Source organism: Lampetra fluviatilis, unplaced genomic scaffold (genome assembly GCF_964198595.1).
Source record: "Lampetra fluviatilis unplaced genomic scaffold, kcLamFluv1.1 SCAFFOLD_540, whole genome shotgun sequence".
Taxonomy (NCBI): Eukaryota; Metazoa; Chordata; class Hyperoartia; order Petromyzontiformes; family Petromyzontidae; genus Lampetra; species Lampetra fluviatilis.
Window position 1 is genome coordinate 1 of NW_027621043.1, and position 19,700 is coordinate 19,700.

Below are 19,700 nucleotides of genomic sequence, written 5' to 3' on the forward strand. Positions count from 1 at the left end.
GGGGTGAGACACGGGGGGTGAGACACGGGGGGTGAGACACGGGGGGTGAGACACGGGGGGGGAGAGACACGGGGGGAGAGACACGGGGGGTGAGACACGGGGGGTGAGACACGGGGGGGGAGACGGGGGAGAGACACGGGGGAGAGACACGGGGGGTGAGACACGGGGGGTGAGGACACGGGGGGGGAGAGACCGGGGGGTGAGACACGGGGGTGAGACACGGGGGGGGAGACACGGGGGGTGAGACACGGGGGGGGAGACACGGGGGGGAGACACGGGGGGTGAGACACGGGGGGGGGAGACACGGGGGGAGAGACACGGGGGGTGAGACACGGGGGGAGAGACACGGGGGGGGAGAGACACGGGGGGTGAGACACGGGGGGGGAGACGCGGGGGGAGAGACACGGGGGGTGAGACACGGGGGGTGAGACACGGGGGGTGAGACGGGGGGGGGTACACGGGGGGGAGACGCGGGGGGAGAGACGCGGGGGGGATACACGGGGGGGAGACGCGGGGGGGGAGACACGGGGAGAGAGACATCTAAAGTTTGGCATTTTTACTTGAAGTCACATTTCTCAATGACCGCCCCCCCCCCCCCTCGTCCCCCCCCCAGGGGCATGACGTCATTTATGGGCAGCCCCATAGACCGAGCGGTAGATGCGATGGCGTCACTTGGGAGCAATTTCTTGTGCAATGTGCGTGGGGGGTGGTGGGACTGGAGTGTATACAGGTAGCAGCAATGTTCCAGACGGCCCCCCGGGGAGTATCTGTCTATCGTGCATAAATAAATATATAATACAAACAGCTCTTTGATTGGTGGAGACCAACTGCCGGGTACGGAGAGGGGCCTAAGGGGGGGGGGGACAGGGGAGGGGGGGTCAAGGGGAGGGGCCTAAGGGAGGGGGGGGGGGTCAGGGGAGGGGCCTAAGGGAGGGGGGGGGGGTCAGAGGAGGGGCCTATGGGAGGGGGGTGGGTCAGGGGAGGGGCCTATGGGAGGGGGGGGGGGTCAGGGGAGGGGCCTAAGGGAGGGGGGGGGGGTCAGGGGAGGGGCCTAAGGATATGGGGGTGGGTCAGGGGAGGGGCCTATGGGAGGGGGGGGTCAGGGGGAGGGGCCTAAGGATATGGGGGGGGGGGTCAGGGGGAGGGGCCTAAGGGAGGGAGGGGGGGTCAGGGGAGGGGCCTAAGGATATGGGAGGGGGGGGTCAGGGGAGGGGCCTAAGGGAGGGAGGGGGGGTCAGGGGAGGGGCCTAAGGATATGGGGGGGGGTCAGGGGAGGGGCCTAAGGGAGGGCGGGGGGGGTCAGGGGAGGGGCCTAAGGATATGGGGGGCGGTCAGGGGAGGGGCCTAAGGGAGGGAGGGGGGGTCAGGGGAGGGGGCCTGAGGGAGGGGGGGGGGGTCAGGGGAGGGGCCTAAGGAAGAGGGGGGGGGTCAGGGGAGGGGCCTGAGGGAGGGGGGGGGGGTCAGGGGAGGGGCCTGAGGGAGGGAGGGGGGGGGTCAGGGGAGGGGGCCCTAAGGAAGAGGGGGGGGTCAGGGGAGGGGCCTGAGGCAGGGGGGGGGGTCAGGGGGGGGGGCTGATAGTGAAGGGGGCTGGCTGCCTGGCTGGCTGCCTGGCTCCCTCAAGTCAAGTTGTCTTCTACACAGGTAGAGGAACAACAGGCTCCACACTGCCCACCAGGGATTATGTGTCTATCTGTCACGCACGAATGGCTGTCCAAGCAAGTCGCTGCCTGCCCACCTCCGAAGGAACGTGTTGAACGCGCGTGAATGGCTCTGGGTATCCACTGCCACGTTCAACACGTTCCTTCGGGAGACAGTGGGCAGGTAGGAACTGGATTGGACAGCGCATTCGTGCCAGAGGTCGCAACCGGGTACCCGATACCCGGCTACCCGTACCCGGCTGGGTACGGGTAGCCGGGGGTATCGGGTAGGGTCCATCAAAGATCCACCAAAGGTCTATCAAAGATCCACCAAAAATCCATCAAAGATCCATCAAAGATCCATCAAAGATCCATCAAAGATCCACCAAAGATGGACAAAGATCCATCAAAGATCCTTCAAAGATCCATCAAAGATGGACAAAGATCCATCAAAGATCCATCAAAGATCCATCAAAGATGGACAAAGATCCATCAAAGATCCACCAAAGATCCACCAAAGATCCATCAAAGATCCATCAAAGATGGACAAAGATCCACCAAAGATCCATCAAAGATCCATCAAAGATGGACAAAGATCCATCAAAGATCCACCAAAGATCCACCAAAGATGGACAAAGATCCACCAAAGATCCATCAAAGATCCATCAAAGATCCATCAAAGATGGACAAAGATCCACCAAAGATCCATCAAAGATCCATCAAAGATCCATCAAAGATGGACAAAGATCCACCAAAGATCCATCAAAGATCCATCAAAGATGGACAAAGATCCACCAAAGATCCATCAAAGATCCATCAAAGATCCACCAAAGATCCATCAAAGATGGACAAAGATCCATCAAAGATCCACCAAAGATCCATCAAAGATCCATCAAAGATCCATCAAAGATCCACCAAAGATCCACCAAAGATGGACAAAGATCCATCAAAGATCCATCAAAGATCCATCAAAGATGGACAAAGATCCATCAAAGATGGACAAAGATCCATCAAAGATCCATCAAAGATCCATCAAAGATCCACCAAAGATCCACCAAAGATGGACAAAGATCCATCAAAGATCCATCAAAGATCCATCAAAGATCCATCAAAGATGGACAAAGATCCATCAAAGATCCACCAAAGATCCATCAAAGATGGACAAAGATCCATCAAAGATCCATCAAAGATCCATCAAAGATCCATCAAAGATGGACAAAGATCCATCAAAGATCCACCAAAGATCCATCAAAGATCCATCAAAGATGGACAAAGATCCATCAAAGATGGACAAAGATCCACCAAAGATCCATCAAAGATGGACAAAGATCCACCAAAGATCCACCAAAGATCCACCAAAGATGGACAAAGATCCATCAAAGATCCATCAAAGATGGACAAAGATCCATCAAAGATCCACCAAAGATGGACAAAGATCCACCAAAGATCCACCAAAGATGGACAAAGATCCATCAAAGATCCATCAAAGATCCACCAAAGATCCACCAAAGATGGACAAAGATCCACCAAAGATCCACCAAAGATGGACAAAGATCCATCAAAGATCCACCAAAGATCCACCAAAGATGGACAAAGATCCACCAAAGATCCACCAAAGATGGACAAAGATCCATCAAAGATCCATCAAAGATGGACAAAGATCCATCAAAGATCCACCAAAGATCCACCAAAGATCCACCAAAGATGGACAAAGATCCATCAAAGATCCATCAAAGATCCACCAAAGATCCATCAAAGATCCACCAAAGATCCACCAAAGATGGACAAAGATCCATGAAAGATCCACCAAAGATCCACCAAAGATCCATCAAAGATCCATTAAAGATCCACCAAAGATGGACAAAGATCCATCAAAGATCCACCAAAGATCCATCAAAGATCCATTAAAGATCCACCAAAGATCCATCAAAGATCCATCAAAGATCCATCAAAGATCCATTAAAGATCCACCAAAGATCCACCAAAGATCCATCAAAGATCCACCAAAGATCCACCAAAGATCCATCAAAGATCCATCAAAGATCCACCAAAGATCCACCAAAGATCCATCAAAGATCCACCAAAGATCCATCAAAGATCCACCAAAGATCCACCAAAGATCCATCAAAGATCCATTAAAGATCCACCAATGATCCACCAAAGATCCATCAAAGATCCATCAAAGATCCATCAAAGATCCATTAAAGATCCACCAAAGATCCACCAAAGATCCATCAAAGATCCATCAAAGATCCATCAAAGATCCATCAAAGATCCATCAAATATCCATCAAAGATCCACCAAAGATCCATCAAAGATCCATCAAAGATCCATCAAAGATCCATCAAAGATCCATTGAAGATCCACCAAAGATCCATCAAAGATCCATCAAAGATCCATCAAAGATCCATCAAAGATCCATCAAAGATCCATTAAAGATCAACCAAAGATCCATCAAAGATCCATTAAAGATCCACCAAAGATCCACCAAAGATCCATCAAAGATCCATTAAAGATCCATCAAAGATCCACCAAAGATCCATCAAAGATCCATTAAAGATCCACCAAAGATCCACCAAAGATCCATCAAAGATCCATCAAAGATCCATCAAAGATCCATTAAAGATCCACCAAAGATCCATCAAAGATCCATTAAAGATCCACCAAAGAGCCATCAAAGATCCACCAAAGATCCACCAAAGATCCATCAAAGATCCATCAAAGATCCATCAAAGATCCACCAAAGATCCACCAAAGATCCATCAAAGATCCACCAAAGATCCACCAAAGATCCATCAAAGATCCATCAAAGATCCGTCAAAGATCCACCAAAGATCCACCAAAGATCCATCAAATATCCATCAAAGATCCACCAAAGATCCATCAAAGATCCATCAAAGATCCATCAAAGATCCATCAAAGATCCATCAAAGATGGACAAAGATCCATCAAAGATCGATCAAAGATCCATCAAAGATCCACCAAAGATGGACAAAGATCCATCAAAGATCCATCAAAGATCCACCAAAGATCCATCAAAGATCCATCAAAGATTCATCAAAGATCCATCAAAGATCCACCAAAGATCCACCAAAGATCCATCAAAGATCCATCAAAGATCCACCAAAGACCCATCAAAGATCCATCAAAGATCCACCAAAGATCCATCAAAGATCCATCAAAGATCCACCAAAGACCCATCAAAGATCCACCAAAGATCCACCAAAGACCCATCAAAGATCCATCAAAGATCCACCAAAGATCCATCAAAGATCCATCAAAGATCCACCAAAGACCCATCAAAGATCCATCAAAGATCCATCAAAGATCCATCAAAGATCCACCAAAGATCCATCAAAGATCCATCAAAGATCCACCAAAGATCCATCAAAGATCCACCAAAGATCCATCAAAGATCCATCAAAGATCCACCAAAGATCCATCAAAGATCCATCAAAGATCCACCAAAGACCCATCAAAGATCCATCAAAGATCCATCAAAGATCCATCAAAGATCCACCAAAGATGGACAAAGATCCATCAAAGATCCATCAAAGATCCACCAAAGATCCATCAAAGATCCACCAAAGATCCATCAAAGATCCACCAAAGATCCATCAAAGATCTATCAAAGATCCATCAAAGATCCATCAAAGATCCACCAAAGATCCATCAAAGATCCACCAAAGATCCATCAAAGATCCACCAAAGATCCATCAAAGATCCACCAAAGATCCATCAAAGATCCACCAAGGATCCACCAAAGATGGACAAAGATCCATCGGGTACGGGTAAGGAATCAAAACCCGTTTGCGACCTCTGATTCGTGCACGGCAGAGAGCTCGCGGTCACGTGACGCACCTCAACCAATCCGGGAGCTTGCTCCGTGTTTGGGAGGGGCCTAGCACGACAGACAAGTAGTCCCTGATGGGCAGGGTGGAACTGCTGGTGGATCTTTGGTGGATCTTTGATGGATCTTTGATGGATCTTTAGGGGATCTTTGATGGATCTTTGATGGATCTTTGGTGGATCTTTGGTGGATCTTTGGTGGATCTTTGGTGGATCTTTGATGGATCTTTGATGGATCTTTGGTGGATCTTTGGTGGATCTTTGGTGGATCTTTGGTGGATCTGTGATGGATCTTTGGTGGAACTGCTGGTGGATCTTTGGTGGATCTTTGATGGATCTTTGGTGGATCTTTGATGAATTTTTGGTGGATCTTTGGTGGATCTTTGGTGGATCTTTGATGGATCTTTGGTGGATCTTTGGTGGATCTTTGGTGGATCTTTGATGGATCTTTGATGGATCTTTGATGGATCTTTGGTGGATCTTTGGTGGATCTTTAATGGATCTTTGGTGGATCTTTGATGGATCTTTGATGGATCTTTGGTGGATCTTTGGTGAATCTTTGGTGGATCTTTGATGGATCTTTGGTGGATCTTTGGTGGATCTTTGATGGATCTTTGATGGATCTTTGGTGGATTTTTGATGGATCTTTGATGGATCTTTGGTGGATCTTTGGTGGATCTTTGGTAGATCTTTGGTGGATCTTTGATGGATCTTTGATGGATCTTTGGATCTTTGGTGGATCTTTGATGGATCTTTGATGGATCTTTGGTGGATCTTTGGTGGATCTTTGGTGGATCTTTGGTGGATCTTTGGTGGGTCTTTGATGGATCTTTGGTGGATCTTTGGTGGATCTTTGGTAGATCTTTGGTGGATCTTTGATGGATCTTTGATGGATCTTTGATGGATTTTTGATGGATCTTTGGTGGATCTTTGATGGATCTTTGATGGTTCTTTGGTGGATCTTTGGTGGATCTTTGGTGGATCTTTGGTGGATCTTTGATGGATCTTTGCCCTTATTTTATGGATCTTTGGTGGATCTTTGATGGATCTTTGATGGATCTTTGATGGATCTTTGGTGGATCTTTGATGGATCTTTGATGGATCTTTGGTGGATCTTTGGTGGATCTTTGGTGGATCTTTGGTGGATCTTTGATGGATCTTTGATGGATCTTTGGTGGATCTTTGGTGGATCTTTGATGGATCTTTGATGGATCTTTGGTGGATCTTTGGTTGATCTTTGGTCGATCTTTGATGGATCTTTGGTGAATCTTTGGTTGATCTTTGGTCGATCTTTGATGGATCTTTGGTGGATCTTTGGTGGATCTTTGATGGATCTTTGATGGATCTTTGATGGATCTTTGGTGGATCTTTGGTGGATCTTTGATGGATCTTTGATGGATCTTTGGTGGATCTTTGATGGATCTTTGATGGATCTTTGATGGATCTTTGGTTGATCTTTGGTGGATCTTTTATGGATCTTTGGTGGATCTTTGATGGATCTTTGATGGATCTTTGATGGATCTTTGGTGGATCTTTGATGGATCTTTGGTGGATCTTTGATGGATCTTTGGTGGATCTTTGATGGATCTTTGATGGATCTTTGATGGATCTTTGGTTGATCTTTGGTGGATCTTTGATGGATCTTTGGTAGATCTTTGGTGGATCTTTGATGGATCTTTGATGGATCTTTGGTGGATCTTTGGTGGATCTTTGATGGATCTTTGGTGGATCTTTGATGGATCTTTGATGGATCTTTGATGGATCTTTGATGGATCTTTGGTTGATCTTTGGTGGATCTTTGATGGATCTTTGGTAGATCTTTGGTGGATCTTTGATGGATCTTTGATGGATCTTTGGTGGATCTTTGATGGATCTTTGATGGATCTTTGGTGGATCTGTAATAAAAGACTTGACCACGATCTCTGGCTCAGTGTCCTTTATTCGGTCCGTACTGCGTTCCCACACGGCTGTCTCTCTTATTCTCTCTGTGCTGGTTCCGATGTCACTCCAGTCCACATCAGCAGCCCCGCTGCTGTTCTTGTCGCTCTTGCAGCCCCACAGCAGCTCCGCTGCTGTACTCTCACACAGCTCCCTTGGCTGTTCCTGCTGCAGCTCTGACAGCCTCGTGCTGTCTCGCCTTCTCGTTACTCCTGCGACTCTTGGCAGCCACCTCGCTGCCCCTCACACACAGCCTTACTGCCTATCTCTGTCTGCAGCTTTACACCTCCCAGTAGCTCCCTACTGTTCCCAGGGTTGGCTCCCGCTTCTGACGGTGCCCCCTCGGCTCGTACGCCCGCGTGGCCCCACACCTTTCCATTCACACCCCGACTGCCTTCCCCTTCCGGTTTACCCGCTTAAGGACCCCCTACCTTTCACCCACGTCACCTGGCTCCGCCTCCTCGTGACGTCACATCCGGAAGGTCGCTTTCGCCCGCATTACACCACCCTCCCCCATAGAAAAAACCCAGCCGACCTCGGCTGAACAACACCAAAGCGTAATGCGGTGAACCGACCTTCCCCCTTAAAGGACACTAAGCATGCAATATAACAACAAGAACAACACACAAGTAACATCGACGAACGTACGAAAGCATGCGATAAATACGACGGCAAGAACAAGAACAATAACAACATACAATCAACGAAACGTAAGCGATTTGGAACGAGTGCGGGTCGCCGGCCCGTCCCGGACGGTCGGCGGCCCACTTGTAGAACGGGGACGCGATGGAACACGAGAAATGACAGGGGGTAATTCCCCTGCTGCGATTGGAAGTCCACCGACATCTCGTGTCCCTGACGAATCAGTCTTGGTCGTATTCCGCGAATGCGCCTGCAGCGGGGTCGGAAGGGTCGCCGGGCTTGAAGGTCCCGCAGCCCTGGCAGGCGCCCTCCGAACAGGCCCACTCCTCCCCCGCGGTGTCACGGTCGGCCTGTCTGGAACAGGTACGACAGGCGCTCGAGCAAGATCAGTGGACGCAGGCAGGGGAGAGTCGGCAGCAACAGACCCCGGCAAGGCAACATTGGGAGATGACGCATCACGTAGGGGAGCAACATATGGTTTCAACCGCGACGTATGAACAAACCAACGGCGAGAACCAAACTGAACGCGCGCCGACTGTGGATTGGGAACCTCAATGAGGCGCACAGGACCATGCCAAGGTTTGTGCAATTTAGGAGAGGTCCCCGGCCGCACCTGCGGGCAATGGAGCCAGGCCAGGTCTCCCACCTTCCAGGGGCACTCCCCCTCAGACCGCCGAGCATACCGCTCGTTCCGGGCCTGGGCTTTGGCCGTAGCCACGCGGGCGTTTTCCCGCGCCTCCGTAACCCGGCGAACCGTGTCCTGAATGTATTCAGGGAGTGGTTTACGAGGTCCCTTCACCCCAGTACCCAATTGCACATCCACCGGAGGCACGTTTTCCCGACCATACATAAGGTAAAACGGCGAATACCCTGTAGCCGCATGGGGCATCATCCTGTACGCCGAAAGCACTCCGGGGATGTGCAGATCCCAATCCGATTGCTGTTCACTCACAGTATGGCAAAGCATGGCAGACAATGTCCTGTTCAGCCGCTCAACCATACCATCCGTCTGCGGATGGTATGGAGATGTCCGTATCTTCTTAGTCCCACGGCCTGCGCACACTTCAGCCAATAATTTAGAAGAGAAATTTCGGCCCTGGTCTGTGAGGAGTCTCTCCGGCGCCCCCTTGTCCATAATGTACCCAAACAAAAAGGCGTCGGTGATGGCCGCGGCCGACTGATCGGGCAACGGCCAGGCCATCGGCCAACGGGAGAGATACTCAACCCCTACCAGCAAATATTTATTTCCCCTCGCCGATGGTGGGAAGGGTCCCAATATGTCCAGTGCCACCAATTCATTGACTCGAGACACCTGAATCGACTGGAGAGGCGGCACGTAAGGATGTTTAGGCGGCTTACGCCGGGCGCATTCAGGGCACGCGCGCACGTGCCCTACGACATCTGTCGCCATGCCGTGCCAAAAATAATGACGTTGTAACGTCAACAAGGTCTTCTGCACCCCTAAATGCAATAGTGTGTCACAATGGAAAGTTCTAATCAACTCAAATCGCAAGGACGTTGGTACCACCACACGCCAGCTTTCCTGGAACCTTTCTTGCCACATAAGCAGACCATCTCGGAGAGCGGTTCGCGGCCCCACAGCCGAACTCGGACTCCCATTGTCCCTCATAGACCGCTTCCGCATGGACAACAACGACTCGTCCATCATCTGTTCCCGAATCCAGACAGACCGCGGCAGATTCAAAACCCCATCAGTCGGTCCCGGTTCCATCGGAGTATCCGACTTCCCGACGGCCAACGAAAGCGGCTGAGGGGGGTTCAGAATCGGCGAACACCTATGCGTCCCCGACGCACATTTACAAGGGGCGCGCCCTGGTAATCTGGAAAGTGCGTCAGCGTTCGCATGGCGCACTCCCTTCCGATGTTGAATTTGGAAGGAAAATTCCTGCAGCGTGTCCAACCAACGTGCCCACTGTCCCGATGGCTGGTCCATTTTAAGTGCATATTGCAAGGCCGCATGATCCGTACGCACAATAAAAGAACGACCGTAAAGGTACGGTCGAAATTGCCGTAGGAAAAAAACAACCGCCAAAAGTTCTCTACGAGTGACACAGTAGCGTGTTTCCGCAGGCGACAAGACTCGGCTACCATACGCCACGACGCGCTCTACGCCCCCTTTAGACTGTGATAATACCGCCCCAATACCTGTGTCACTCGCGTCCGTATCAAGAATGAAAGGGCGATCAAAATCGGGATAATCCAATGTCGGGGCCGTAGCCAATAGATCACGCAGACTCCGAAAGGCCGCCTCTTCCGGCTCTCCCCAAACAAATTTCCGTCCTTTACCCGTAAGGAGATGCAAGGGCCTCGCAATCGTCGCAAACCCCGGCACAAATCTTCGGTAATACGAGGCAAATCCCAAAAACCGCCGAACATCCCCCACAGAGGCCGGAGTCGGCCAATCCCGGACACACGCCGTCTTTTCCGGATCCGTGGACACCCCCTCTGCACTCACAATGTGCCCCAAATAACGGACGGACCGTTGCAGTAGGTGGCATTTCTTTGGTTTGAATTTCAAATTGGCAGAGCTCATCCTCGTGAACACTGTCTCCAGCCGCGTTAAATGTTCCTCAAATGTGCGGCTGAACACAATAATATCGTCCAAATATATAAGACACGTCTCCCACTGCAACCCCGTCAAAACGAGCTCCATCAATCTTTGAAATGTAGCAGGGGCCGCATTCAATCCCATCGGGAGGCAGTTGAATTGAAATAACCCCTGCGGCGTACGGAATGCGGTTTTCTCCCGTGAGGACTCGTCAAGGGGAAGCTGCCAAAATCCCGAAGAGAGGTCCAGTGTGGAAAAGAACTTAGCCCCCGACAATGCGTCAAGGGAGTCGTCCATACGCGGCAGGGGGTACGCATCTGCCACCGATATCTTATTCAATTTCCGGAAATCGACACAAAATCGCAAGTTGCCATCCTTTTTCTTAACCAAGACCACAGGAGCGCCCCATGGGCTGTTAGATGGCGATATAATGTCCGCAGCCAACATGTCTTCCACCGCCCCCCGAACGTGTTCTCGCTCCGCTGGACTCATCCGATGCGAATTTAACCGAATAGGGGCAGCGTCGCCCGTCTCAATGTGATGGGAAAGCAACGATGTGCGTCCCAAATCCAAATCGTCGGAGCTGAACACATCCGAATACGTCAGCAACAATTTACGCAGCGCATCACGTTGCCCCACGGACAGGGAAGAATTTTCGTCACATAAGGTAGCGATCCAACGATTATCCGAACCCCTTGGCTCGGAAACACCAGCGACCACTCCCCGGCGATGCGGACAATCGTGCGTCGCAAACGCCGTAGTGGCATGTGCCACAACCGTACCGGCCGGAACACGGATGTTTTCCACCCCCGCATTAAGCACCTGTAAAATCGGTAATTGATCCGGCCGGACGATGGTCTGTGCCCCAACTAACGCCAATCCCGTTGTTATCGTGGCGGATGGTGACAACAAGACCCCTAATGCTCCTAGCCGATTGGGCAGGGGCTTCCGATACCGCAAGGGTATAAGCATCTGTGAACCAGGTGGGATGTCCACAGATGCGACGGACAGCGCCTGCACCTGTACGGCCGAAGCAGGTCGCCCCCAGGGCGACGGCAGAAACGAGATTCGACGGCCCCCTGGCAATTCAATACAATTCTCATTGATTTTAATCAAAATGGGCATCTTAGCCAAAAAATCCGTGCCTAGTAAGCAAGGAACCGCCAAAGATCTCGATATTAACACAACGCCCGAAGCCGACACATCCCCTATAGATATCTTAGCATCCACCTGGCCCACGATACCCATACTACCCCCGTTCGCAGCGACGCAAGACCCATAAACCGGACGCACAGCCCCCGGCGGAATGCCCAACAGATGGAAAATGACATCCGATATAATAGTCGCAGACGCCCCCGAGTCGACCAAAATGCGCACGTCCACACCTTGTATGGACCCCGGTACAGTGGACGAACCCGTAGCGGCCGCGACAACTCTCCGTGCCAATTTGCGCCACTGCGTAACTGAACGACAAGGCCCCGTCGATGGCCTTTCTTTAACAACAACAATAGGATCGCGCAACACAGGTGGTGGGTGAGGTGGAAAGCCTTGCCGAGTGTCTGGTGCGTGCCGACATGCCTGTTTCGGAGGTTCCTTGGTCGGCTTGTCCGGTGTTGTGGGCTCCTGCTGCGGCGGACCCGGGAAGCGGGCCCAGCAATCTTTGGCGTAATGGCCCCTACGGCCGCAGCGGAAGCAATCGGCCTCGTTGCGCCGAAGCGCAGGTCTTGCATCCCGGCGGCCCCGTCTCGATGGCGTAGCGCGCGGCCCCGGCCTTCCGCGTCCCGACCATGGAGAGGAGGCAGCCGTCAGCTCCTGTGGACCCCGCTCATCCGGCACATAGATCGCCCTTGTGGGGTCCCACCCCATCGCGCCTCCTTCCTTGACGGGCCCACCCGTCCATGCCGCCACTTGCTTCCAGCGACGGAGATTAAACTGCGCATCCAGACACTTTGCTGCCGCCCGGGACGTGAGCTTCTCATGCCCACACACAGGCATGGGGATCCCCAGATCCCGAGACAGCTCCAGCATTTTTCCCAATATGAGAGGCTCGAGCAGATCCTGTGGCGTGTCAGGATATGCTGCCATGGCCAGCTCCAACACCGCACCCCTGAACGCCACGGGCGATTCTTCGGGTGCTCGTTGTCGTTGAGCGAATCGCCGATGCGCGTTGTCAGGTGGCTCATAGGCGTCGGCCATTTCCTCAAAAACTCCACATAAAGTCTTCTTCTTATCGGCCGTTATGGAACGGAAAAATCGAACAGATTCGTCGTCCAGTAGAGTCGGCAACACTTCCAAGGCCTCCGCATCGGTCCATCTTGCTGAACGAACCGCCGCCAAAAATCGGCAGGCGAAAGCGCTCCAATCGCCCCCGATAGAGAATTCCTTAACTGTAGTAAGGTGGCGACTCCGACTCCTCTTTACGCCGTCTTCCAATGATGGTTGTTCTGGAGGCAAATTCAAAATGGCGTCGGCCCGCGGCGTGGCCAAGATGGCGGTTTGGCGCCGCGGAGCGCGCAAGATGGCGTCTTCTTGCCGCGTGGCCAATGGCGGCGGCAGGGCAGGCAACGTGGCGGCCCGTGGAGCACCTTCTCGTTCCATCGTTGTCCTTGGCGTAACGAGGTGACATAGATGCGCCAGGACGTCCTTGAGTGTCTCCAGTTGTTCTGCCACCTGTTGCCATCCTTGGTCAGCGTCCGATGTTGTTGACGGACCCGCCATCGCGCCGACATCTTCCACGCCCGTCCCCGTGCTCGCCTCAGCAGGGCTCTCCTCCACCACCCCAGCAGAATCCGTGGTCGGAGGGAATTCGTCGTCGTCGGACGAAGAAGCCGATGCTGGCGCCGGGGGAATTTTCTTCCTTACTTGCTTAGACATGCCGTTTCACTTCTGACCCCAGTGTAATAAAAGACTTGACCACGATCTCTGGCTCAGTGTCCTTTATTCGGTCCGTACTGCGTTCCCACACGGCTGTCTCTCTTATTCTCTCTGTGCTGGTTCCGATGTCACTCCAGTCCACATCAGCAGCCCCGCTGCTGTTCTTGTCGCTCTTGCAGCCCCACAGCAGCTCCGCTGCTGTACTCTCACACAGCTCCCTTGGCTGTTCCTGCTGCAGCTCTGACAGCCTCGTGCTGTCTCGCCTTCTCGTTACTCCTGCGACTCTTGGCAGCCACCTCGCTGCCCCTCACACACAGCCTTACTGCCTATCTCTGTCTGCAGCTTTACACCTCCCAGTAGCTCCCTACTGTTCCCAGGGTTGGCTCCCGCTTCTGACGGTGCCCCCTCGGCTCGTACGCCCGCGTGGCCCCACACCTTTCCATTCACACCCCGACTGCCTTCCCCTTCCGGTTTACCCGCTTAAGGACCCCCTACCTTTCACCCACGTCACCTGGCTCCGCCTCCTCGTGACGTCACATCCGGAAGGTCGCTTTCGCCCGCATTACAGATCTTTGATGGATCTTTGATGGATCTTTGATGGATCTTTGATGGATCTTTGGTTGATCTTTGGTGGATCTTTGATGGATCTTTGGTAGATCTTTGGTGGATCTTTGATGGATCTTTGATGGATCTTTGGTGGATCTTTGGTGGATCTTTGGTGGATCTTTGATGGATCTTTGTCCATCTTTGATGGATCTTTGGTGGATCTTTGATGGATCTTTGGTGGATCTTTGATGGACCTTTGATGGATCTTTGGTGGATCTTTGATGGATCTTTGATGGATCTTTGATGGATCTTTGATGGATCTTTGATGGATCTTTGATGGATCTTTGATGGATCTTTGGTGGATCTTTGGTGGATCTTTGGTGGATCTTTGATGGATCTTTGGTGGATCTTTGATGGATCTTTGGTGGATCTTTGGTGGATCTTTGGTGGATCTTTGATGGATCTTTGATGGATCTTTGATGGATCTTTGATGGATCTTTGATGGATCTTTGATGGATCTTTGATGGATCTTTGGTGGATCTTTGGTGGATCTTTGGTGGATCTTTGATGGATCTTTGGTGGATCTTTGGTGGATCTTTGGTGGATCTTTGGTGGATCTTTGGTGGATCTTTGGTGGATCTTTGATGGATCTTTGATGGATCTTTGGTGGATCTTTGATGGATCTTTGGTGGATCTTTGGTGGATCTTTGATGGATCTTTGATGGATCTTTGGTGGATCTTTGGTGGATCTTTGGTGGATCTTTGGTGGATCTTTGATGGATCTTTGATGGATCTTTGATGGATCTTTGGTGGATCTTTGATGGATCTTTGGTGGATCTTTGATGGATCTTTGGTGGATCTTTGGTGGATCTTTGGTGTTTATCTTTGGTGGATCTTTGGTGGATCTTTGATGGATCTTTGATGGATCTTTGGTGGATCTTTGATGGATCTTTGGTGGATCTTTGGTGGATCTTTGGTGGATCTTTGGTGGATCTTTGGTGGATCTTTGGTGGATCTTTGGTGGCTTCTTTGATGGATCTTTGATGGATCTTTCATGGATCTTTGATGGATCTTTGGTGGATCTTTGATGGATCTTTGATGGATCTTTGGTGGATCTTTGGTGGATCTTTGGTGGATCTTTGGTGGATCTTTGGTGGATCTTTGGTGGATCTTTGGTGGATCTTTGATGGATCTTTGATGGATCTTTGATGGATCTTTGATGGATCTTTGATGGATCTTTGGTGGATCTTTGGTGGATCTTTGGTGGATCTTTCATGGATCTTTGGTGGATCTTTGGTGGATCTTTGATGGATCTTTGATGGATCTTTGATGGATCTTTGATGGATCTTTGGTGGATCTTTGATGGATCTTTGGTGGATCTTTGGTGGATCTTTGATGGATCTTTCATGGATCTTTGGTGGATCTTTGATGGATCTTTGGTGGATCTTTGGTGGATCTTTGATGGATCTTTGATGGGTCTTTGATGGATCTTTCATGGATCTTTGTCCATCTTTGGTGGATCTTTGCCCTTATTTTATGGATCTTTGGGGGATCTTTGTCCATCTTTGATGGATCTTTGTACCTCTTTAGTAGACCTTTGACCTTTGGTGGACCTTTGACCTTTGGTGGACCTTTGACCTTTGGTGGACCGTTCCCCTTGTGTGCGAGCAGACGCAGCAGCAGCAGCCGCAGCAGCAGCAGCAGGAGCTCCCGCAGGAGTCGGAGCCGCATCAGCAACAGCCGCATCAGCCGCAACAGCCGCATCAGCAGCAACAGCCGCATCAGCAGCAGCAGCAACAGCCGCATCAGCAGCAGCAACAGCAGCAGCAGCCGGCAGAGGAGTGGTTCGCTGGGCCTCTCCCCAGCGCCCCCACCCCTCACCCCGCCCCTCACCCTGCCCCTCACCCCACCCCTCACGGCCGTGCGGGCACCCAGACCCCAGGGCGGAACCGGTGAGGGTCAGGGAGCGACACCACCGCCACCACCGTCACCGCCACCACCACCACCATCACCGCCGCCCTCTCTCCGCGTGTCTCCGGATGTCCCCGCGAGTGATCCGCCGTGTCTCCGCGTGTCTCCGGATGTCCCCGCGAGTGATCCGCCGTGTCTCTGCGTGTCTCTGGATGTCCCCGTGACTGCGTCCGCCCCCCTCGGAGGCTCGATGGGCCGCTTGGCCTGCGGCGAGCGCCTCGTGGTGCGGGGACGGAGGACGTCACCGGACGGCTCCACTCACTACCTGGTGGAGTGGCTGGGACGCACCGCTTAGCGGGGGGGGCACGGGGGGGGGGGGGGGGAGAGACGGGGAGAGACATGGGGGACACGGGGAGAGACACGGGGGGGGGGAGAGACACGGGGGGAGACACGGGGGGACACAGGGAGAGACGGGGAGAGACACGGGGAGAGAGAGAGAGACACGGGGAGAAATGGGGAGAGACACGGGGGGAGACACGGGGAGACACACAGGGGAGAGACGCGGGGAGAGATGCGGGGAGAGACGCGGGGAGACACGGGGAGACACACGGGGGGGGAGACGGGGGAGACACGGGGGGGGAGACGGGGAGACACGGGGAGACACGGGGGGACACGGGGATACACGGGGAGAGAGACACGGGGAGAGACACGGAGAGACACGGAGAGAGACACGGGGAGGGAGACGGAGAGAGAGACACGGGGAGAGACGCGGGGAGAGACACGGGGGAGGGCACAGACAGAGACACGGGGAGACACGGGGGGGGGCACGGGGAGACACGGGGGGGGGGGGGGGGAGACACGGGGGGGGAGACGGGGGAGACACAGGGGGGGAGATGGGGGAGACACGGGGAGAGACGCGGGGAGAGACGCGGGGAGAGACGCGGGGAGAGACGCGGGGGAGGGCACAGACAGAGACACGGGGAGACACGGGGGGGGCACGGGGAGACATGGGGGGGGGGGACGGGGGAGACACGGGGGGGGAGACGGGGGAGACACGGGGGGGGAGACATGGGGGGACACGGGGGGACACGGGGAGAGAGAGAGACACGGGGAGACATGGGGAGAGACACGGGGAGAGAGAGAGAGACACGGTGAGAGACACAGACAGAGACACGGGGAGACACGCAGGAACACGGGGGGGACACGGGGGAGAGACACGGGGGGACACGCAGAGACATGGAGGGGGACACGGGGAGACACTAGAGACACGGGGAGAGACGCGGGGAGAGACGTGGGGAGACACGTGGGGGGACACGGGGGGAGACGGGGGGAGAGACACGGGGAGGGACACGGAGAGAGACACGGGGAGAGACACAGGGGAGAGACAGGGGAGAGACACGGGGAGACACGGAGAGAGACACGGTGAGACACGGGGAGAGAGACACGGGGAGAGAGACACGGGGAGAGACACGGGGAGAGAGAGACACGGGGAGAGAGACACGGGGAGAGAGACAGGGGAGAGACACAGGGGAGAGACACAGGGGAGAGACACGGAGAGACACGGGGAGACACGGAGAGAGATACGGGGAGACACGGAGAGAGACACGGGGAGACACGGAGAGAGACACGGGGAGAGAGACGGGGGTGGGACACGGGGAGACATGGGGGGAGACACGGGGGGGGAGACACGGGGGGGGGAGAGACGGGGGGGGGAGACGGGGGGGGCACAGACAGAGACACGGGGGGGGACACGGGGAGAGAGACACGGGGAGAGAGACGCGGGGAGAGACACGGAGAGAGACACGGGGAGAGAGACGGGGGGGGGACACGGGGAGAGACACGGGGAGACACGGGGAGAGACATGGGGAGACACGGGGGGGGAAACACGGGGGGGGGAGACACGGGGGGGGACACGGGGGGGGGGGAGACGGGGGGGGACACGGGGGGAGGACACGGGGAGAGACACGGGGGGGGACACGGGGGGGGGAGACGGGGGGGGACACGGGGGGAGGACACGGGGAGAGACACGGGGGGAGACACGGGGGGAGGACACGGGGAGAGACACGGGGGGGGACACGGGGGGGAGGACACGGGGAGAGACACGGGGGGAGACACGGGGAGAGACACGGGGGAGAGACACGGGGGAGAGACACGGGGAGACACGGGGGGGGACACGGGGGGGACACGGGGGGGACACGGGGGGAGACACGGGGGGGGACACAGACAGAGACACGGGGAGAGACACAGGGGAGAGACACGGGGAGACACGGGGAGAGACACGGGGAGAGAGACACGGGGGGAGAGAGACACGGGGAGAGAGACACGGGGAGAGACACGGATAGAGAGACACGGGGAGAGACACTGGGAGAGACACGGGGGGAGAGATATGGGGAGAGACACGGGTAGAGACACGGGGGGAGAGAGACACGGGGAGAGAGACACGGGGAGAGAGACACGGGGGAGAGACACGGGGAGAGACACGGGGGGAGACACGGGTGGAGGACACGGGGAGAGACACGGGGGGGGACACGGGGGGGGAGACGGGGGGGGACACGGGGGGAGGACACGGGGAGAGACACGGGGGGAGACACGGGGGGAGGACACGGGGAGAGACACGGGGGGGGACACGGGGGGGAGGACACGGGGAGAGACACGGGGGGAGACACGGGGAGAGACACGGGGGAGAGACACGGGGGAGAGACACGGGGAGACACGGGGGGGGACACGGGGGGGACACGGGGGGGACACGGGGGGAGACACGGGGGGGGACACAGACAGAGACACGGGGAGAGACACAGGGGAGAGACACGGGGAGACACGGGGAGAGACACGGGGAGAGAGACACGGGGGGAGAGAGACACGGGGAGAGAGACACGGGGAGAGACACGGATAGAGAGACACGGGGAGAGACACTGGGAGAGACACGGGGGGAGAGATATGGGGAGAGACACGGGTAGAGACACGGGGGGAGAGAGACACGGGGAGAGAGACACGGGGAGAGAGACACGGGGGAGAGACACGGGGAGAGACACGGGGGGAGACACGGGTGGAGGACACGGGGAGAGACACGGGGGGAGACACGGGGAGAGACACGGGGAGAGACACGGGGGAGAGACACGGGGGAGAGACACGGGGAGACACGGGGGGGGCACGGGGGGGACACGGGGGGAGACACGGGGGGGGGACACGGGGAGAGACACGGGGAGACACGGCGAGAGACACGGGGAGAGATACGGGGGGAGACACGGGGAGAGAGACACGAGGGGAGAGAGACACGGGGGGAGAGACACGGGGAGAGACACGGAGAGAGAGACACGGGGAGAGACACTGGGAGAGACACGGGGGGAGAGACACGGGGAGAGACACGGGGGGAGAGAGACACGGGGAGAGAGACACGGAGAGAGAGACATGGGGGAAGACACGGGGAGAGAGACACGGGGAGAGAGAGACATGGGGGGAGACACGGGGAGAGAGACACGGGGAGAGAGGAGACACGGGGAGAGACACAGGGAGAGAGAGACACACAGAGAGACACGGGGAGAAACATGGGGAGAGACACGGGGAGAGACACAGATAGACACGGGGAGAGAGACACGGGGGGGGGGGGACACGGGGGGAGGGGGACACGGGGGGAGACACGGGGAGAGACACGGGGAGAGAGACACGAGGAGAGACACAGAGAGACACGGGGAGAGACACAGAGAGACACGGGGAGAAACATGGGGAGAGACACG

At 54.8% G+C, this 19,700-nt stretch overlaps 1 protein-coding gene across 1 annotated transcript; it reads left to right on the plus strand.

Moving 5' to 3' along the window:
* The first annotated feature begins 4,450 nt into the window (after positions 1 to 4,450).
* LOC144954691 (uncharacterized) lies at positions 4,451 to 16,321 on the plus strand. Its single transcript, XM_078885127.1, has 4 exons — positions 4,451 to 5,422; positions 15,727 to 15,908; positions 15,991 to 16,007; positions 16,212 to 16,321. Exons 1-4 carry the CDS (start codon positions 4,571 to 4,573, stop codon positions 16,319 to 16,321), a joined length of 1,161 nt encoding a protein of 386 aa, XP_078741253.1. The 5' UTR covers positions 4,451 to 4,570.
* Positions 16,322 to 19,700: the final 3,379 nt, after the last annotated feature.

Excerpts from the sequence above, each read along its gene's own strand:
- LOC144954691 (XM_078885127.1), top strand. The coding sequence starts at position 4,571 with ATGGACAAAGATCCATCAAAGATCGATCAAAGATCCATCAAAGATCCA. Across the intron at positions 5,423-15,726 it reads GATGGACAAAGATCCATCGG|ACGCAGCAGCAGCAGCCGCA; the intron begins GTACGGGTAAGG and ends GTGTGCGAGCAG.